We start from the raw sequence: 21,158 nt of genomic DNA, 5'->3' as shown, positions 1-21,158 counted from the left end.
GGCCCGAAACATCGACAGATCTTTTCCACAGATGCTGCCCGACCTGCTGAGTTCCTCCAGCGTGTTGTGAGTGTAGCTGTGAAACCTTACAGAGCGTTACACAGGGGAAAGGATGGTAGGGTACAGGAACCGTGGTGTACAAAGGCAGTTGAAAATCTAGTCAAGAGAAAAAGAAAAGCTTATGAAAGGTTCAAAAATCTGGGTAATGATAGAGATCTAGAAAATTATAAGGCTAGCAGGAAGGGGCTTGAGAAAGAAATTAGGAGAGCCAGACGGGCCATGAGAAGACCTTGACGAGCAGGTTTAAGGAAAACCCCAAAGCATTCTACAAGTATGTGAAGAGCAAGAAGATAAGACGTGAAAGAATAGGACCAATCAAGTGTGACTGTAGAGAAGTGTGTATGGAACCGGAGGAGGTGGCGGAGGTTCTTAATGAATACTGAAGCAAAGTATTCATTATGGAAAAGGACCTTGACAATTGTAGGGATGACTCACAGCGGGCTGAAAAGCTTGAGCATGTAGCCGTTAAGAAAGAGGATGTGCTGGAGCTTTTGGAAAGCATCAAGTTGGATAAGTCACCGGAACTGGATGAGAAATATCCCAGGCTACTGTGGGAGGCAAGGGAGGAAATTGCTGAGCCTCTGGCAATGATCTTTGCATCATCATTGGGGAGGTTCTGGAGGATTGGAGGGTTGCAGATGTTGTTTCCTTAATCAAGAAAGGGAGTAGAGATATCCCAGGAAATTATAGACCAGTAAGTCTTACTTCAGTGGTTGGTAAGTTAGAAACATAGAAAACCTACAGCACAATACAGGCCCTTCAGCCACAAAGCTGTGCCAAACATGTCCTTACCTTAGAAATGACCTAAGGTTACCCATAACCCTCTATTTCTCTAAGCTCCATGTACCTGTCCAAGAGTTTCTTTAAAAAACCTATCATATCCGCCTCCACCACCATCGCCGGCAGCCCATTCCATGCACTTACCACTCTCTGTTCCTGCCTGATAGCCTCATATTTCCCCTTACTCCAATTAAACACTTTCTTAACTTGTCTGTCCCTATCCCTCTCCAATGCTATGGTAAAGGAGATAGAATTGTGATCACTATCTCCAAAATGCTCTCCCACTGAGAGATCTGACACCTGACCAGGTTGATGGAGAAGATCCTGAGAGGCAGGATTTATGAACATTTGGAGAGGTATAGCATGATTAGGAATAGTCAGCATGGCTTTGTCAAAGGCAGATCGTGCCTTACAAGCTTGTGTGAATTTTTTGAAGATATGACTAAACACATTGATGAAGGTAGAGCAGTAAATGTAGCATATATGGATTTCAGCAAAGCATTTGATAAGATACCCCATGCAAGGCTTATTGAGAAAGTAAGGAGGCATGGGAGGCATGGTGTCCAAGGGTACATTGCTTTGTGGATCCAGAACTGGCTTTCCCACAGAAGGCAAAGAGTAGTTGTAGACTGGTCATATTCTGCACGGAGGTCGGTCACCAGTGGTGTACCTCAGGGATCGGTTCTGGGACCCCTTCTCTTCATGATTTTTATAAATGACCTGGATGAGGAAGTGGAGGGATGGGTTAGTAAATTTGCTGATGACACAAAGGTTGGGGGTGTTGTGGATGGTGTGGAGGGCTGTCTGAGGTTATAGCGGGACATCGATAGGATACAAAGGTGGGCTGAGAAGTGACAGATGGAGTTCAACCCAGATAAGTGTGAGGTGGTTCATTTTGGTAGGTCAAATATGATGGCAGAATTTAGTATTAATGGTAAGACTCTTGGCAGTGTGGAGGATCAGGGAGAACTTGGGGTCCGAGTCTATAGAACACTCAAAGCTGTTGCACAGGTTGACTGTGTGGTTAAGAAGTGATATGGTGTGTTGGCCTTCATCAACCGTGGGATCGAGTTCAAAAGCTGAGAGGTAATGTTTCAGCTATATAGGACCCTGGTCAGACCCCACTTGGAGTACTGTGCTCAGTTCTGGTTGCCTCACTACAGGAAAGATGTGGAAATTATAGGAAGGGCGCAGAGGAGATTTAGAAGGATGTTGCCTAGATTAGCGAGCATGCCTTATGAGAATAGGTTGAATGAACTTGGCCTTTTCTCCTTGGAGTGACAGGATGAGAGATGACCTGATAAAGGTGTATAAGATGATGAGAGGCACTGATCGTGTGGATAGTCAGAGGCTTTTTCCCAGGGCTGAAATGGCTAACAAGGGAGGACACAATTTTAAGGTGCTTGGAAGTAGGTACAGAGGAAATGTCAGGTGTAAGATTTTTATGCAGGGAGTCTTTTAAGAGACTCCTGGACAGGTACATGGACTTTAGAAAAATAGAGGGCTATGGGTAACCGGAGGCAATTTCTAAAGTACGTACCTGTTCAGCACAGCATTGTGGGCCGAAGGGCCTGCATTGTGCTGTAGGTTTTCTATGTTTAACATTACATGAGGGCTTAAGTAGGGTAGATTAAGTTCAAATTCAAGTTTTAATTATTATTCAACTATACACATGTTTACAGCTAAACAAAACAATGTTCCTCTGGGGCCAGGGAGAAAAACACGGTACATATACTAACAGTACAGTCACAGAAATAATATTAGCAATCCCCAGCATGTCTCATGTTGAGTGAGTCGCAGACGAAGGCAATCCCCAGCGTGTCTCATGTTGAGTCAGTCGCAGACGAAGGCAATCCCCAGCGTGTCTCATGTTGAATCAGTCACAAAGGAAGGCAATCCCCAGCGTGTCTCATGTTGAGTCAGTCACAAAGGAAGGCAATCCCCAGCATGTCTCATGTTGAGTGAGTCGCAGATGAAGGCAATCCCCAGCGTGTCTCATGTTGAGTCAGTCACAAAGGAAGGCAATCCCCAGCGTGTCTCATGTTGAGTCAGTCACAAAGGAAGGCAATCCCCAGCGTGTCTCATGTTGAGTCAGTCACAAAGGAAGCCAATCCAGGGAGCTCACACTGGAGAGCAACACTGACGGAAGAGTGGACCAGCAGGGGCCAGGCCCCAACCCAGCTTGGATTCCAGCCACACCCATTGCACCTTTGTTCTCTCCTACATCGCCTCCAGCGCCTCCCTTCTTGTGTGCCTGTAACAAGGCATGAGGGCCTGGTCCGTGCAACCACCGAGGGCATGCAGCTCTCCTGCTGTCAGTCTCACCAACGAGCCACAGAACCAGATTTTACCAATGGGGTCTTGCGATCACAAGAAATCATTTGACACACATTTGCACCATTTGTTGGACCCAGAGAGGGTGCTGCGACTAAGCGTGTAGACATCTTACCAGAAACAACAGTCTTCCTCCCAGGGCAGAGTGCAGGGCTAGAGGGCACAGGTATAGAAACATAGAAACATAGAAAATAGGTGCAGGAGTAGGCCATTCGGCCCTTCGAGCCTGTACCGCCATTTATTATGATCATGGCTGATCATCCAACTCAGAACCCAGCCTTCCCTCCATACCCCCTGACCCCTGTAGCCACAAGGGCCATATCTAACTTCCTTTTAAACATAGCTAATGAACTGGCCTCAACAGTTTGCTGTGGCAGAGAATTCCACAGATTCACCACTCTCTGTGTGAAGAAGTTTTTCCTAACCTCGGTCCTAAAAGGCTTCCCCTCTATCCTCAAACTGTGACCCCTCGTTCTAGACCTCCCCAACATCGGGAACAATCTTCCCGCATCTAGCCTGTCCAATCCCTTTAGGATCTTATACGTTTCAATCAGATCCCCCCTCAATCTTCTAAATTCCAACGAGTACAAGCCCAGTTCATCCAGTCTTTCTTCATATGAAATATCTGCCATCCCAGGAATCAATCTGGTGAACCTTCTTTGTACTCCCTCTATGGCAAAGATGTCTTTCCTCAGATTAGGGGACCAAAACTGCACACAGTATGGTAGTATAGTGGTCAGTGCAATACTATACAGTACTGTACCAGTAATCTGGGTTCACTGCTGTCTCTAAAGAGTTTGGACGTTCTCCTCATGACTGTGTGGGTTTCCTCTGGGCGCTCTGGTTTCCTTCCATGTTCCAAAGACATATGGTTAGGGTTAATCAGTTGTGGGCACTAGAAACATGGTGATACCTGCAGGCTGCCCCCAACACATCCTCGGACTGTTGGTCGTTGACACAAACAACATCACCCCCTGTAGCTGCCCCCTCAACAATAAAGTACTCCATTTTGAGTGCTGTTGGCGGGGGGGGGGGGGATGACCTACCTGGGGGAAGCAACAGCAGCCATACTTCTGGCCCCGTGGCTCAGAAGGGCAGGGAGCTGAAGAAGATGGAGCAGTAATAGGGCACTTTATAGTTAGGGGACAGATAGAAGATTCTGTGGACGCGAAAATGAAACATGGATGTTAGTTTGCCTCCCAGGTGCCAGGATTGGAGATGTTTCTGGACACGTCTACAATACCCTGAAAAGGGAGGGTGAGCAGCCAGAAGTCGTGGTACATTATTAGTAACAATGATATAGGAAGAAACAGACGAGGTCCTGAAAAAGGAATATTGGGCATTAGGAAGGACGCTGAGAAGCAGTACCTCAAGGGTAGTAATTTCAGGATTGCTGCCTGTGCCAGGCAACAGTGAGGATAGGAATAGAATAAGGTATCAGATAATTGTGTGGCTGAAGAATTGGAGCAGGAGGCAGGGATTCAGATTTCTGGATAATTGGGATCTTTTCTAGGGCAGGTGGAACCTGTAGGAAAGGGACGGGTTGCACTTAAGTCCGTGAGGGACCATTATTCTTCCGGGCACATTTACTACAGCTGTGGGAGTGGTTTAAACTAATGTGGCAGAGGGATGGGAGCCAGTATGATAGAGCTGAGGATGAGCCAACAGGTTTACAAGTAGATGATGGGTGTAACATGAATGTAAGGCAGGACAAGCCAATGATTGGGTACAAATGCAGACAGCAAAGAGTTAAATTGTACCACAGAGGCAAATTTCAAAAAGGCGAAAAATGTAGCACTAAAGGTGCCGTATTTAAATACACGTAGCATTTGGAATGAGGTGGATGAACTCGTGCAATTAGAGATTGATAGGTATGACAATTGTGGGTATCGCTGAGGGTAATGTCACAATTGTAATGGGGGACTGTGGTCATAATATGATTGAATTCGTACTGCAATATGACAGGGAGCAGGATAAGACACATGTATCAGTATCGCAACGGAGTAAAGGGAATGACAGAGGCCTGATCGAGGAACTTTCCCATGTGGATTGGAGGAGAATACTGGCGGGGATGACGGCAAAGCAGAGATGGCTAAAGTTTCTGGGAGTATTTCACAAGGTGCAGGATAGAGGAACAACTTGTTCTCATGGATAGGCAACCGTGGCTGATAAGGGAAGTTAAGGACTGCATAAAAGCCAAGGAAAGGGCATAGAAGGTAACAAAAGTGAATGAGAAGTTGGATGATTGGGAAGCTTTTAAAATCCAACAAAAGGCAACTAAAAAAGTTATAATAGGGAAAAGTGAAATATGAGGGCAGACTAGCCAATAATATAAATCAAGATACCAGAAGTTTTTTCAGTTATATAAAGAGGTAAAAGGGTGGTGAGAGTTGATATTGGACCACTGGAAAATGATGCAGGTGAGGTAGTAATGGGCGACAAAGAAATGGCAGATGAACTTGATGGGTACTTTGCATCTGTCTTCACTGTGGAAGACACTAGCTGTGTGCCAGAGGTCTGTGAGTGTCAGGGAGCAGGAGTGAGCGCTATTGCTATTACAAAGGAAAAAGTGCTAGGCAAACTCAAAGGTCTTAAGGTGGATAAGTCACCTGGATCAGATGGACTACATCCCAGAGTCCTGAGAGAGATTGCTGAAAAGGGAACAGAAGAATTGGTTATGATCTTTCAAGAATCACTTGATTCTGGCATGTTCCCAGAGGTATGGAAGATTACAAAAGTCACTCCACTCTTTAAGAAGAGAGGAAGGCAAAAGAAAGGAAATTATAAGCCAGTTAGCCTAACCTCAACGGTTGGGAAAGTGATGGAGTCTGTTATTAAGGGTGAGGTTTCAAGGTACTTGGAGACTAATGATAAAATAAGTCAAAGTCAGCATGGTTTCTGTTAAGGTTTCAAAGGTACATTTAATGTCAGAGAAGTGTACACAATATACATCCTGAAATGCTTTTTCTTTGCAACCATCCACAAAAACAGAGGAGGGCCCCAAAGAATGAATGACAGTTAAATGTTAGAACCCCAAAGACCCCCCCCCCCGATCCCCTCCCCCTAGCACAAGCAACAGCAAAGCAACGATCCCCCCTCCCCCACCCCCACTGGCAACAAAGCATCAGCACCCCCATCAAGCACTCAAGCATGCAGCAAAGCATTAATACAGACACAGACTTGCAGTACTCCAAAGACTACTCATTCACCCAGTAATTCGACGTAATAAGGGAAAAGGAGGTGTCTCCATTTCACAGCGAGAGGGGAGACATAACAACTTGCTGGTTTACGATGTTAAAAGTCTGTTGCGTCACTTTTTCCAGGCTCTGTGCCCAAAGAACTTGGGTCTCTGGGCACACAGCCAGAGGTCTTCCGTCTCCCACGACACACCGATTCTCTGCAGAGGCACCAACCATTAGTCCGCCCGCTTCCAGAGCCACGAGATCCCGGAAATCCGAAGGTGAGCTAACCTTTTAAGCCGTGTCCTTGGTATCTCAAATAACAGTCGTTCATGAGACCCCAAGAGCAGGTCCAATTCCCACAAAGAACCGAAGTCAGCATGTAACTCCAGGCCAGGGAAATCTTGCCTGACAAATCTGTTAGAGTTCTTTGAGGAAGTAACAAGCAGGGTGGACAAAGGAAAGGCAGTGGATGTCATTTACTTGGATTTTCAGAAGGTGTTTGATAGGTGCCACATATAAGGCAGTTTAACAAGGTAAAATCCAATGGCGTTGCAGGAAAGATACTGGCATGGATAGAGGAATGGCTGACAGGCAAGAGGCAGTGAGTGAGAATAAAAGGGCACCTTTTCTGGTCGGCTGCCAGTGACTAGTGGTGTTCCTCGGGGGTCAGTATTGGGACCGCTACTTTTCATATTGTTTGTCAGTAATTTTGATAATGGAATTGATGGCTTTGTGGCAAAGTTTGTGGATGATACAAAGATAGTGGATGGGTAGCTAGTGCTGAGGAAGCAATGTGATTGCAGCAGGAGTTAGACAAATTATAAGAATAGGCAAAAAGGTGGGAGATGGTTGGGAAATGTATAATGCATTTTCATAAAAAGAACAATAGTGCAGACTATTAAATGGGAAGAAGGTTCAAACATCAGAGGTGCAGAGGGACTTAGGAGTCCTCATGCAAGACCCCCCAAAGGTTAATTTATAGGTTGAGTCTGTGGTAAAGAAGCCAAATGCAATGTTGGCATTTATTTCAAGGAGAATAGAATATAAAAGCAAGGAGATAATGCTGACCCTTTATAAGACACTAGTCAGGCAGCACTTGTCAACAATTTTGGGCCCCACATCTCAGGGTGTGTTGTCATTGGAGAGAGTCCAGAGGAGGTTCACGAGGATGATTTCAGGAATGAAGAAGTTAACATATGAAGGGTAATGGCAGTTTTGGGCCTGTACTCTCTGGAATTTAGAAGAATGCGGGGGTATCTCATTGAAACCTACCAAATGTTGAAAGGACTAGATAAGGTGGATGTGGAGAGGATGTTTCCTATGGTGGGGGTATCCTGAATTGGAGGGACAGCCTCAAAATTGAGGGGCAACCCTTTAGAACAGAGATAAGGAGGATTTTTTATAGCCAGAGAGAAGAAAATCTGTGGAATGCTCTGTCACAGAGTTCAGTGGAGTCCAAGTCTGTGCATATATTTAAGGCAGAAGTTGATCGTTTCCTGATCAGTCAGGGCATCAAAGGATATGGCAAGATGGCAAGTGTAAGGGGTTGAGTGGGATCCAGGATCAACCATGATGAAATAGTGGAGCAGACTCGATGGGCTGAATGGCCTAATTCTGCTCCTATGTCTTATGGTCTTATTTCACTGTGTGTTTCAATGTACATGCTGATCTTTGTGAAGTTACCAAGGGATGTCTTGTTCCACTGTACGATGCATGGAAGGCCAGAATGCAGGAATCGCAGTCAACTGGAAAACTAACAGGAAAAACACAAGAAATTATGCAGATGCTGGAAATGCAAAGCAATACACAGTCCTGAACAAAGATCTCAGCCAAAAACGTCAACTGCTTGTTCATTTCCATAAATGCTGCCTGACCTGCTGAGTTTCTCCAGCATTTCATGAGAATTGCATGGGAATTAGATACAGCCATAGAGGGGATCTGCTTTAGTTACATATGGCCTTAGTGAGCTTGCATTTGGAGTAGTCTCCTGATGGATGGAAAGGCCTTGGAAACAGTACAGAGAAATTTCCCTGACCTCATACCCAGAAGAGATGGGTTGTCCTCTGAAGAAGGGATGGGTAGTGGAACTGTATCCAATGGTGTTTGATTCAATGGCCTAATGGCCAACTCCACCCTGCCATATTTGTCATATAGAAATCTAATCCAATTAAAATGTTTTGATCGTGTTACTGAACCTGTTCTATTGATTGTCCACAGAGTGAGCTCTGTCCTTAACCGTGACATAAAGCAGTTTGGAAAAAAGTTCTTATTTGACCGAAATGAGGAAACGTGTTGGAACTCTGACCAGGTGAGTGGAAATAGGTTTGGGGTCTCGAGCTGGTTCTGATGCCTCCATCAGGAGGAAGTATAATGTGGAGTTGTGGAGTGGTTCAGAGGCTGAATCGTGTCCCGTAGAAGCAAACAGCTCATGTTATTTTAGAGCAGCGTGCCAGTCAGTTTGTGTAGAGCAGGGGTTCCCAGCCCAGGGTCCAAGCACCCCTCGGTTAACAGTAAGAGTCCGTGGCATAAAAAGGGTTAGATATGGCTGTTATTGGTTATCCAATAACGACCATATCTTTTGGTTTATTGAACATTCATTAAACTGGGGAGTGGCTAAGTCAACTCAAGAATCAAGGATTAAATTTGTGCTTGCAGACAGAGGATGTGGGCAAGGTACTAAATGAGTACTTTGTGTTGGTACTCACTATGGAGATGGTATGGAGGACAGTGTGGGGCATGCTAATGGGCCCATTGGGAGGAGTTAGAAGAGGCATGGCCTGGGATGGTGGGGGTCTCTGATGATAGACACTGCCTTCTTGTGGTGATACTCCTTGTAAATGTGCTCAATAGTAGGGAGGGCCTTTCCAGTGATAGACTGGGCTGTGTCCACCACTTTGTTAAGCCATGTCCCAAAGCACTGTGTGAGTCAGAAGGTCTGGACACTCCAAAAGTAAGCCAAGACAGCTAGACTGAAACCCTGTGGTGCACTCTTGATCTCAATCATTGCCCTTTTTGAATTTATTGACAGGACATGAATCTGTCTGGCACTTACTGCCACTCTCAATTGTCCTTGAAAGCTGCTGGTGAGCTGTTGCCTTGAAGGACTGCAGTCCATGTGTTAAAGGTACTTACCCAGTGGGATTGCAGCTCCAGGATTTAGACTCAGCAACAATGAAGGAACAATGGCACATTCCGGAATCAGGATATTTATTTATTTATTTTCACTTTTTCCCTGAATCCTGCCTATCTGACCCTAACAGCTTTGAATTCAGGCTGATTGACCACAAATGGGGTGCACTCTGGATGTTAAATTCTTGGTGGGAGTAAAGGTACCACTCCTAACAACATTTATCTGCTACAGGTCATCGAACCAATATCAGTCATTGGTCACATTGCTGTTTGTCTGCTGCAGTTGAGCGCCACAAGTCATCGAATCTCTATCAGTCTTGGTCACATTGTTGTTTGGGGAATCTCACTGCACAGATTAAGATTTCCCTTCACAGAAACCATGCTGATTTTGGCTTATTTTATCACTAGTCCCCAAGTACCTCAAAACCTCATCCTTAAACATGAAGTCCATAGGCTAACTGGCCTATAGTTTCCTTTCTTTTGCCTTCCTCTCTTTGTAAAGATTGGAATGACATTTGCAATCTACTCCTCTGGGACCATACCAGAATCAAGTGATTCTTAAAAGATCATAACTAATGCATCTGTTATCTCTTCAGCAACCTCTCGCAGGACTCTGGGATAGTCCATCTAGTCCAGGTGACTTATCCACCATAAGACCATTGAGTTTGCCTGGCACTTTTTGCTTTGTAATGGCAATGGAACTCACTCCTGCTCCCTGACACTCAACGACCTCTGGCACATTGCTAGTGCTTTCCACAGTGAAGACAGATGCAACGTACTCATTACGTTCATCTGCCATTTCTTTGTCCCCATTACCACCTCACCAGCATTATTTTCCAGTGGTCTAATATGAACTCTCAGCTCCCTTTTACTCTTTATGTAACTGGAAAAACTCTTGGTAGCATGCTTTATATTATTGGCCAGTCTGCCTACATATTTCACTTTTTCTCTTTTGTAGCTTTTTTAGTTACCTTTTGTTGGATTTTAAAAGCTTCCCAATCATCCAACTTCCCACTCACTTTTGCTAACTTATTTTCCCATTCCTTGGCTTTTATGCAGTCCTTAACTTCCTTTGTCAGCCACGGTTGCCTACTCCTGCCATTTGAGAACTTCTTCCTCTGTGGGACATATCTATCCTGCGCCTTGTGAACTCTTCCCAGAAACTGCAGCCATCTCTGCTTTGCTATCATCCTTGCCAGTATCCTCCTCCAATCCACCTGGGCAAGCTCCTCTCTCATGCCTCTGTAATTCCTTTTATTCCTTTGCGATACTGATACATGTGACTTATGCCTCTCCCTCTAAAATTGCAGTATGAATTCAATCATATTATGACCACTGCCTACTAAGGGTTCATTTACGTTAAGCTCCCTCATAATTGGGGTTATTACACAACACCCAATCTAAGATAGCCTTTCTCCGAGTAGGCTCAAGCACAAGCAGCTCTAAAAGGCCATCTTGTAGGCATTCAACAAATTCCCTCTCTTGTGATCCAACACCAACCTGATTTTCCCAATCCCCTTGCATGTTGAAGTCCTTGCAATTTCTTAACTCCACCCACAAAGATGCAACAGTCACACCACCACCTATACCTTCCTGCCTGTCCTTTCAATACAAAGTATATCCTTTGATGTTAAGCTCTCAACTATGGCCTTCTTTAAGCCACGACATCATACTGACCAATCTCTAATTGTACCATGAGTTCGTCCACCCTATTCTAAATGCTAGTGCATTTAAATACAGCACCTTCAATCCCGCAATATTTGCCTCTGCAGTACAGTTTAGCTCTTCGCTCTGTCTGCATTTGTACCCAATCATTGTCTTGCCCTTCTTTATATTCATGTTACGCCGATCATCTGCTTGTAAACCTGCTGGCTGTCCTCAGTTTTATCATCTTGGTTCCCGTCCACCTGCCATATTAATTTAAACCACTCCCAACAGCTCGAGTAAATCTGCCCACAAGAATATTGGCCCCCCCTCGGATTCAAATGCAACTTGTCTCTTTTGTACAGATCGCACCTGCCCCAGAAGAGGTCCCAATTGTCCAGAAATCTGAATCCCTGCTCCCTGCTCCAATTCTTCAGCCACGCATTTATCTGCCACCTCATTCTATTCCTATCCTCACTGTTGCATGGCACAGGCAACAATCCTGAGATTACGACTCTTGAGGTCTTGTTTCTCAGCTTCTTTTCTAACTCCCTGTATTCTTTTATCAGGACTTCCTCCCTTGTTTTTTCTTGTGTCACTGGTACCAATATGTACCATGACTTCTGGCTGCTCACCCTCCCTTTTCAGGATAACGTGGATGCTTCCAGAGACATCTCGGACCCTAGCACCTGGGAGGCAATCTTTCTTTTTTGCATCCACAGAATCTCCTGTCTTACCCCCAACTATAGAATCCCCTACTACTACTGCCATTCTCTTCAGTTCCCTACCCTCCTGAGCCACAGGGCCAGACTCAGTGCCAGAGGCACGGCTGCTGTTGCTTCCCTCAGGTAGGTCCCCCCCCCCCAACAGTACTCAAATGGAGTACTTATTGTTGAAGGAGGTGGGCACAGGGGAGCTCTCAATTATCTGACATTCTCCTTTCCCTCTCCTGACAGTCATCCACTTATTAGTCTCCTGTAGCTCCTGTCTTCACTGCTTCACTTTCGCTGACAAGCCAAAGGTCATCAAGCTGCAGCTCCAGTTCCCTAACACGGTCTCTAAGAAGCTGCATCTCAATGCACCTGGTGCAGATGTGGCCACCAGGGAGGCCGGAAATCTCCTGGAAATCCCATGTCTGACACCTAGAACAGAACAATGGCTCTGTAGACATACCCCCTATTCTCTCGAGTAGCTGTATAGGGTATCTGTAAACTAAACAAACTGTGCAAATGCAGATATAAATAAATAACAAACAATATAACAAAGTGCTTAAATGAGTGTGGATATCCCCTTTTGTTCAAGAGTCTGGTGGTTGAGGGGTAGTAATGGTTCTTGAAGCTGGTGTGGCAAGTCCTGAGGCTCTTGTACTTTCTGCCTGATGGCAGCAGTGAGAAAAGAGCATGACCTGGGTGGTGAGAATCTCTGATGATGGATGCTGCTTTTCTATGGCAACATTTCGTGTAGATGTGCTCAGTGGTTGGAGGGATTTACCCATGATGTACTCAGCCAAATCCACTACCTTTTGTAGGATTTTCCACTCAAAGACATTGGTATTCCCATACCAGGCTGTAATGCAGCCAGTCAACACACTTTCCACCACACACCTGTAGAAGTTTGCCAAGGTTTTCGAGATATGCCACACCTCCACAGACTCCTGAGCAAGTAGAGGTGCTGTCGTGCTTTCTTTGCAATAATATTTATGAGATGGGTCCAGGACAGGTCCTCTGAGATAGTGATGCCCAGGAATTTAAAGTTAATAACCCTCTCCATCTCTGATCCTCCGATGATTACTAGCTCATGGACCTCTGGTTTCCCTCTCCTAAAGTCTACAATCAGCTCCTTGGTCTTATTGACTTTGAGTGACAGGTTGTTGTTATTACACCACTCAGCCAAATTTTTAATCTCCCTTTGGTGATTTTTCTTAAAGAAAGAGGAAGATTAGTTTTATTTGTCACGTGTACATCGAAACACACAGTGTATGTACGTCAATGACCAGAGGATGTGCTGGGGACAGCCCGCAGGTGTCACCACGTTTCTGGCACCAATATGGCTACAACATACTAACCCAAACCCGTACATCTTTGGGATGTGGGAGAAAACCAGAGCACCTGGAGGAAACCCAGCAGTCACAGTGAGGATGTATAAACTTTTCGGACTGCAGCAGCAATGAAACCGCGATTGGCAGTGCTTGAAAGCATTGCACTAACTGTGCTGACCCTCTTTTGATTGACTTCTCATTGTGCATTCTCAGGGCTCTGCTCAATGGGTGTTGCTCCAGTTTCCTCAGTTCGTAAAGATAACTGAACTACAGCTCCAGTTCCAAGGCGGCTTCACAGGCAGGATGTGCAGACTCGAAGGTAAATCCAGCCATGATACCAGTTAGTAGCCAGACATCATGAGCCAAATATGGATAACTTAGCTACCAATACCTTTGAGGCAGGAATGAACTATTTTCTTACAGGAAGTGGGTATTGTGGGCTAGGCCGACAATTATTCCTATCCCTAATGCTTGGAGAATGAACTGTTTGTGGCAGTTTCGGACACCGTGCATCTTGCTGGGCCAATACATCACTGTTGGTTTAGTCAGACTTTGCCAGACCAGGTAAAAATGGAAGATTTATTTCCCAAGGAGACTGAATCAGATCTTCTGGCAACAATCTTAAGTATAGAACAGTGCAGCACAGTACAGGCCCTTCAGCCCACAATATTGTCCTGACCCTTCAACCTTTTCCAAGATCAATCTAACCCCTCTCTCCTTCATAGCCCTCCGTTTTTCTATCATCTATGTTTCTATCTAAGATTCTCTTAAAAGTCCCTAATGTGGCTGCCTCTTCCACCACACCTGGCATGCATTTGCATTCCATGCACCCACCACTCTCCGCATTTAAAAACTATCTCTAACATCCCCTCTATACTTTCCTCCAATCACTTTAAAAGTTATACCCTCTCATTAGCCATTTCCATCCTGGGAAAAATGTCTCTGCCTGTCCACTCGATCTATGCCTCTTATCATCTTGTACATCTCTATCAAGTCACCTCTCATTCTCCTTCACTCCAAAGAGAAAAACCCTAGCTCACTCAATCTATTCTCATAAAACATGCTCTCTAATCCAGGCAACATCCTGGTAATTCTCCTCTGCACCCTTACTAAAGCTGCTACATTCTTCCTATAATGAGGCAACTAGAACTGGATACAATACTCCAAGTGTGATCTGCAACATTATGTCACTGCTCTCGAACTCAATCCTATGGCTAATGAAGGCCAACACATGATATGCCTTCTTAACCACCCAAACAACATGCGCAGCAACTTTGTGGGATCTATGGAGATGGATTTCAAGATTCCTCAGCGTTCTATGGGATAAATCCTGATACCAGCATTTCATTCCCAATTGATTAAATTAAATCAGTTTAAAATTACCAGATGCTGTGGTGAGATTGGAAATGCAGTCTCTGAATCAGTGGTCCAGTGACCTCCTTATTGCATCTCAGACTAGTTTCCAAGCCTATTTTCATTTATCATGCATTGTGGTATCTCACTGCATCTTGAGTTAAGCCATACCCTCACTGATGTTGCAATTATTACAAGAATAACCTTGGATATCATAGATATGAGCAGCTGAGACTTTGGGGCAGGAGAGTCTGTCGTAGTTGACCATTGCTCAGACTAAAAGTGCCTTCACGTTATCTCAAGTAACATGCAAAATACTGAAGGAACTCAGCATGCCCTGATGAAAAACCTTGTCCTGAAACATCAATTATTTATTCCCCTCCATAGATGTTGCCTAACCTGCTGAGTTCCTCCAGCATTTTGTGTGTGTTGTTTTGGGTTTCCAGCATCTGCAGAATCACTTGGATTCATGTTATCTCTGCTAGATGGACTGAACTGAGATTTATGAGGGTATAGATTGGGTAAATGTATCAAACTGAGGTGGGATGGGACTACAACTAGAGGTCATGTGTTAAGGGTGAAAGGTGAAGTGTTTAAGGGAAACCTGAGGGGTAACTTCTTCACTCAGAGTGTGGTATGAGCTGCCAGTGAAAGTGGTGGATGCAGATTCAATTTCACCATTTGAGAGATTTGGATAGGAGGGGTATGAAGGGTTATGGTCTGGGTGCAGGTCGATGGGATTAAGCAGATTAATGGTTCAACATGGTCTAGATGGGCCAAAGGGGTGGTTTCTGTGTGGTTGTGTTCTATGACTCCATGTATAAATGTAAATGAGGTTACTGTAAAACTAGTGATAATGGGTGGCTGATGGTCAGTGTAAATTCGATGGGCTGAAGACTATTTTCTCTGCCGGGTCTCTCCATGACTCTGTTTTCACACCAGCTACCTTATTTAAGTTATTTATCTTGTCTCTTAGGTAGCAGTAGAGGAGCTGATTTCATGAAAATCACCAATTTCTATCCTGAAGACACCAACTGCCAGCAGATATCCTACAGAACTTGAATTGGCAATATATGTCTTTGTGGTTGCACTGTGTTTGAGTGATGGGGGCAGCTCACTGGATGTACTTTAGGTGTCACACTGGGGTTAAACTGGGGTCACACTGGGGTTAAACTGTTCAACCTGATGTTGTGCTGCGAGGACAGGAGCTCCCTCTGTCTGTCGCAGTATTTCTTCTGTTCAAGAGGGGGAAGCCAGGCTGCAGCTCTGAGCCCTTGGTGAAGGAAACTGCCAGATCGAAATAAGGTGAAGTTAAATAACCATACAATAATTTCAGCACGGAAACAGGCCATCACGGCCCTTCTAGTCTGTGCCGAACTCTTACTCTCACCTAGTCCCACTGACCTGCACTCAGCCCATAACCCTCCATTCCTTTCCTGTCCATACAGCTATCCAATTTAACTTTAAATGACAACATCGAACCTGCCTCAACCACTTCTGCTGGAAGCTCATTCCACACAGCCACCACTCTCTGAGTAAAGAAGTTCCCCCTCATGTTACCCCCAAACTTTTACCCTTTAACTCTCAACTCATGTCCTCTTGTTTGAATCTCCCCCACTCTCAATAGAAAAAGCCTATCCACGTCAACTCTATCAATCCCCCTCATAATTTTAAATACCTCTATCAAGTCCCCCCTCAACCTTCTAAGCTCCAAAGAATAAAGACCCAATTTGTTCAACCTTTCTCTGTAAGTTAGGTGATGAAACCCAGGTAACATTCTAGTAAATCTTCTCTGTACTCTCTCTATTTTGTTGACATCTTTCCTATAATTCGGTGACCAGAACTGTACACAATACTCCAAATTTGGCCTCACCAATGCCTTGTACAATTTCAACATTACATCCCAACTCCTATGCTCAATGCTCTGATTTATAAAGGCCAGCATACCAAAAGCTTTCTTCACCACCCTATCCACATGAGTTTCCACCTTCAGGGGGACTATGCACCATTATTCCTAGATCCCTCTATTCTACTGCATTCTTCAATGCCCTACCATTTACCATGTATATCCTATTTTGATTAGTCCTACCAAAATGTAGTACCTCACATTTATCAGCATTAAACTCCATCTGCCATCTTTCAACCCACTCTTCTAACTGGCCCAAATCTCTTTGCAAGCTTTGAAAACCTACTTCATTATCCACAACGCCACCTATCTTAGTATCGTCTGCATACTTACTCATCCAATTTACCACCCTATCATCCAGATCAATAATGTATAATACAAATAACATTGGACCCAGTACAGATCCCTGAGGCACACCACTAGTCACTGGCCTCCAATCTAACAAACAGTTATCCACCACTACTCTATGGCGTCTCCCATCCAGCCACTGCTGAATCCATCTTACTACTTCAATATTAATACCTAACGATTGAACCTTCCTAACCAACCTTCCATGTGGGACCTTGTCAAAGGCCTTACTGAAGTCCATATAGACAACATCCACCACTTTACTCTTGTCAACTTTCCTCATAACCTCTTCAAAAAATTAAATAAGATTTGTCAAACATGACCTTCCACGCACAAATCCATGTTGACTGTTCCTAATCAGACCCTGTCTATCCAGATAATTATATATACCATCTCTAAGGATACTTTCTATCAATTTACCCACCACTGACGTCAAACTCACAGGCCGATAATTGCTAGGTTTAGTCTTAGAACCCTTTTTAAACAATGAAACAACATGAGCAATACGCAAATCCTCTGGCACCATCCCCATTTCTAATGACATTTGAAATATTTCTGTCAGAGCCCCTGCTATATCCACACTAACTTCCCTCAGGATCCAAGGGAATATCCTGTCAGGACCCGGAGATTTATTCACCTTTATATTCCTTAAAAGCTCCAGTACTTCCTCTTCTTCAATCATCATAGTTTCTATAACTTCCCCACCTGTTTCCCTTATCTCACAATTAAATATCTTTCTCCTTAGTGAATATCGAAGAAAAGGAATTGTTCAGAATCTCCCCCATCTCTTTTGGCTCCACACATAGCTGTCCAGTCTGATTCTCAAAGGGACCAATTTTATCCCTCATTATCCTTTTGCTATTAATATAATGGTAGAAACCCTTGGGATTTATTTTCACCTTACTTGCCAAAGCAACCTCATCTTCTCTTAGCTTTTCTAATTTCTTTCTTAAGATTCTTTTTACATTCTTTATATTCCTCAAGCACCTCATTTACTCCATACTGCCTATATTTATTGTAGATATCTCTCTTTTTCCGAACCAAGTTTCCAATATCCCTTGAAAACCATGGCTCTCTCAAACTTTTAACCTTTCCTTTCAACCTAACAGGAACATAAAGATTCTGTACTCTCAAAATTTCACCTTTAAATGACCTCCATTTCTCTGTTACATTCTTCCCACAAAACAAATTGTCCCAATCCACTCCTTCTAAATCCTTTCGCATCTCCTCAAAGTTAGCCTTTCTCCAATCAAAAATCTCAACCCTGGGTCCAGACCTATCCTTCTCCATAATTAGATTGAAACTAATAGCATTGTGATCACTGGACCCGAAGTGCTCCCCAACACAAACCTCCGTCACCTGCCCTATCTCATTCCCTAACAGGAGATCCAACACTGCCCCTTCTCTAGTTGGTACCTCTATGTATTGCTGCAAAAAACTATCCTGCACACATTTTACAAACTCCAAACCATCCAGCCCTTTTACAGTATGGGCTTCCCAGTCTATGTGTGGAAAATTAAAATCTCCCACAATCACAACCTTGTGCCTACTATAAATATCTGCTATCTCCTTAAAAATTTGCTCCTCCAATTCTCGCTCCCCATTTGGTGGTCTATAATACACCCCCATAACAGTTACTGCACCTTTCCCATTCCTCAATTCCACACAAATAGCCTCCCTAGACGAGTCCTCTATTCTATCCTGCCAGAGCACCACTGTAATATTTTCTCTGACAAGCAATGCAACACCTCTCCCTCTTGTCCCTCCGATTCTATCACACCTGAAGCAATTAAATCCAGGAATATTTAGTTGCCAATCACACCCCTCCTGTAACCATGTTTCACTAATAGCTACCACATCATACTTCCAGGTATCAATCTATGCTTTAAGCTCATCCACCTTTCTTATAATGCTCCTAGCATTAAAATAAATGCATTTAAGAAATTTTCCACCTCTTACTCTCTGTTTATCACTAACGGTGCAAACAACTTTACTATTTTCTTTTTCTTCCTTCTTCCCTACATCTGTTCCTACACTCTGGTTCCCCTCCCCCCTTGTATCTAGTTTAAATCCACCGCAGCCTCTCTAGCAAACCTACCTGCAAGAATATTTGTCCCCCTCCAGTTCCGATGTAGACCATCCCGCCGGAACAGGTCCCACCTTCCCTGAAAAACTGCCCAATTATCTATAAATCTGAAGCCCTTCCTCCTGCACCATGTCTTCAGCTACATGTTGATCTGTGCTATCTTACTATTTTTAAACCTGCCTGCACATGGCACTGGTAGCATTCCTGAGATTGCTATCCTGGAGGTCCTGTCCTTTAACTTGGTGCCTAACTCCCTAAACTCACCTTTCAGGATCTCCTCACTCCTCTTGCCCACGTCATTGTCCCTACATGGACCACGACATCCGGCAGCTCACCCTCCCTCTTGAGAATACTGAGAACTTGATCCGAGATACCGCGGACCTTGGCACCAGGGAGGCAACAGACCATCCGGGATTCTCGATCTCTTCCACAGAACCTCTTATCTGTCCCCCTAACTATCGAATCCCCTATCACTACTGTTGTCCTCTTTTCCCTCCTTCCCTTCTGAGCTGAGGGTCCAGTCTCGGTGCCAGAGATGCAACCACTGCAACTTGTCCCTGGTAGGTCATCCCCATCAACAGTATCCAAAACGATGTACTTATTATTGGTGGGAACGGCCACAGGGGTGCTCTGCTCATTCTGTCTATTCCCCTTCCCTCTCCTGACAGTCACCCAGCTACCTGTCTCCTGACTCTCAGGGATGACTATCTCCCTGTAACTCCTGTTTATTTCTGCCTCTGCCTCCCGAATGATCCGAAGTTCATCCAGCTCCAGCTCCCTAACTCGGTTTGTCAGGAGCTGCAGCTGGATGCACCTTTCCCAGGTGTAGTTATCAGTGACGATTGTGCTCGCCTTGACTTCCCACATTCTGCAAACGAAGCACTCAACTGCCCTAACTGCTGCCTCCATTACCTACTCTTAAGGTAAATCAGAAAGGCAAAGGTTTTAAAACTTGTGGATAAAGAAATAACACAGGAAGGAGGGTTTTGCAGTGCAAGGTGTGTGCTTAGAAGGTCCAGACATGATTTTAACAGAGAGAGGAGAAAGGTAGAGTACGAAATAGGTTTGACGACTATACTGCACACTAAGGCATTTTACAATATGGAAGTTCTGCCACTGTTATAATGTTCTGGTCACCTACATTACAGGAAAGATGTCAATAAAATTGAGAGTACAGAAGAAATTTACAAATATGTTGCCAGGACTTGAGGACCAGAGTTACGGGGAAAAATTGAATAGGTTCGGATTTTATTCCCTGGAGCATAGCAGAGTGAGGGGAGATTTGCTGGAAGTATGCAAAATTATGAGGGGTATAGATAGGGAAATGCAAACAGTTTTTTTTCCCCACTGAAGTTGGGTGGGACTACAACTGGAGCTCATTAGGGGTGAAAGGTGAAATATTTCAAGGGAACCAGAGGGGATATTTCTTCATTCAGATGGCGGTATGAGTGTGGAACGAATTGCCAGCGGAAGTGGTGGATGCTAGTTCGATTACAGTATCTAAGAGAAATTTGTTTTAAGTACATGGATGGGAAGGGTAAGGAGGGATATGGCTTGGTTCTAAGTAGATGGGACTAGGCAGAATATTTTCGCATGAACTAGATGGGCCAAAGGGCCTGTTTCAGTGCTGTAATGTTCGAACTCTATGTAGAAAAGTTAGCAATTAATTTGCACGTAGTAAGCCCCCACATATCACAGTGATGATGATGTTGGCCAAGACAGTGGATAGTCTCATGTCAGTGTCCTCTCTGAGAGAGAGCAGCTCTAACAATGCTGAACTCAACTGAATCAGCAATCTCAATTTTTGTACGTGACGGGTGTGACCCTGCAACACCGACTCAAGACACCAAGATACAGTTGATAATCACAAGCTCTGAGTGCATGAGATCATAAAGTTGAGGTAACCAGTGGTCAGGATGGTACTGCTGGGGTTATAGTTGCAGATATCTGTTAAGCATCAGATAAAAAAACGGTGGGAATTTCAAGTTCCGGCAGTTAACATTGCAGTGCCAGCGCTGGGCGGTCTAATAGTCTCATCCAGCTGCAGGCAAACTCCAAATCAGCTGCTTGTTTGATCCTGGGTCAGTCTGTCTTAAGGCCAGAGTGTTCTCCCTGAGAACATAGAATATTACAGCACAGTATAGGCCCTTCAGCCCACGATGTTGTGCCTTCCTCTCAACCCACTAAGATCAATCCAACCATTCCCTTTCTCAGAGCCCTCCATTTTCTATTCATGCATGTGCCTCAGTCTCTTTTGTATCTGCCTCTGCCACCACCCACAGCAGTGTGCTCCATGCA

The 21,158-nt window shown here is 44.5% G+C and overlaps 1 protein-coding gene across 1 annotated transcript in view; it reads left to right on the top strand.

The window, feature by feature from the left end:
- The window catches only part of nr2c2ap (nuclear receptor 2C2-associated protein), a 30,031-nt gene that overhangs the window by 7,948 nt on the left and 925 nt on the right, over nucleotides 1-21,158 (top strand). The window contains exons 2-4 of the mRNA XM_063032664.1: nucleotides 8,574-8,664; nucleotides 13,381-13,486; nucleotides 15,497-15,565. Coding sequence (XP_062888734.1) covers nucleotides 8,574-8,664; nucleotides 13,381-13,486; nucleotides 15,497-15,565 — 266 coding nt within the window. The remainder of the gene's footprint in view (nucleotides 1-8,573; nucleotides 8,665-13,380; nucleotides 13,487-15,496; nucleotides 15,566-21,158) is intronic.

This window comes from Mobula hypostoma, chromosome 24 (assembly GCF_963921235.1).
Source record: "Mobula hypostoma chromosome 24, sMobHyp1.1, whole genome shotgun sequence".
Taxonomy (NCBI): Eukaryota; Metazoa; Chordata; class Chondrichthyes; order Myliobatiformes; family Myliobatidae; genus Mobula; species Mobula hypostoma.
Note: the sequence above shows the minus strand (reverse complement) of the source record. Positions and strands in the feature narration are given on the sequence as shown.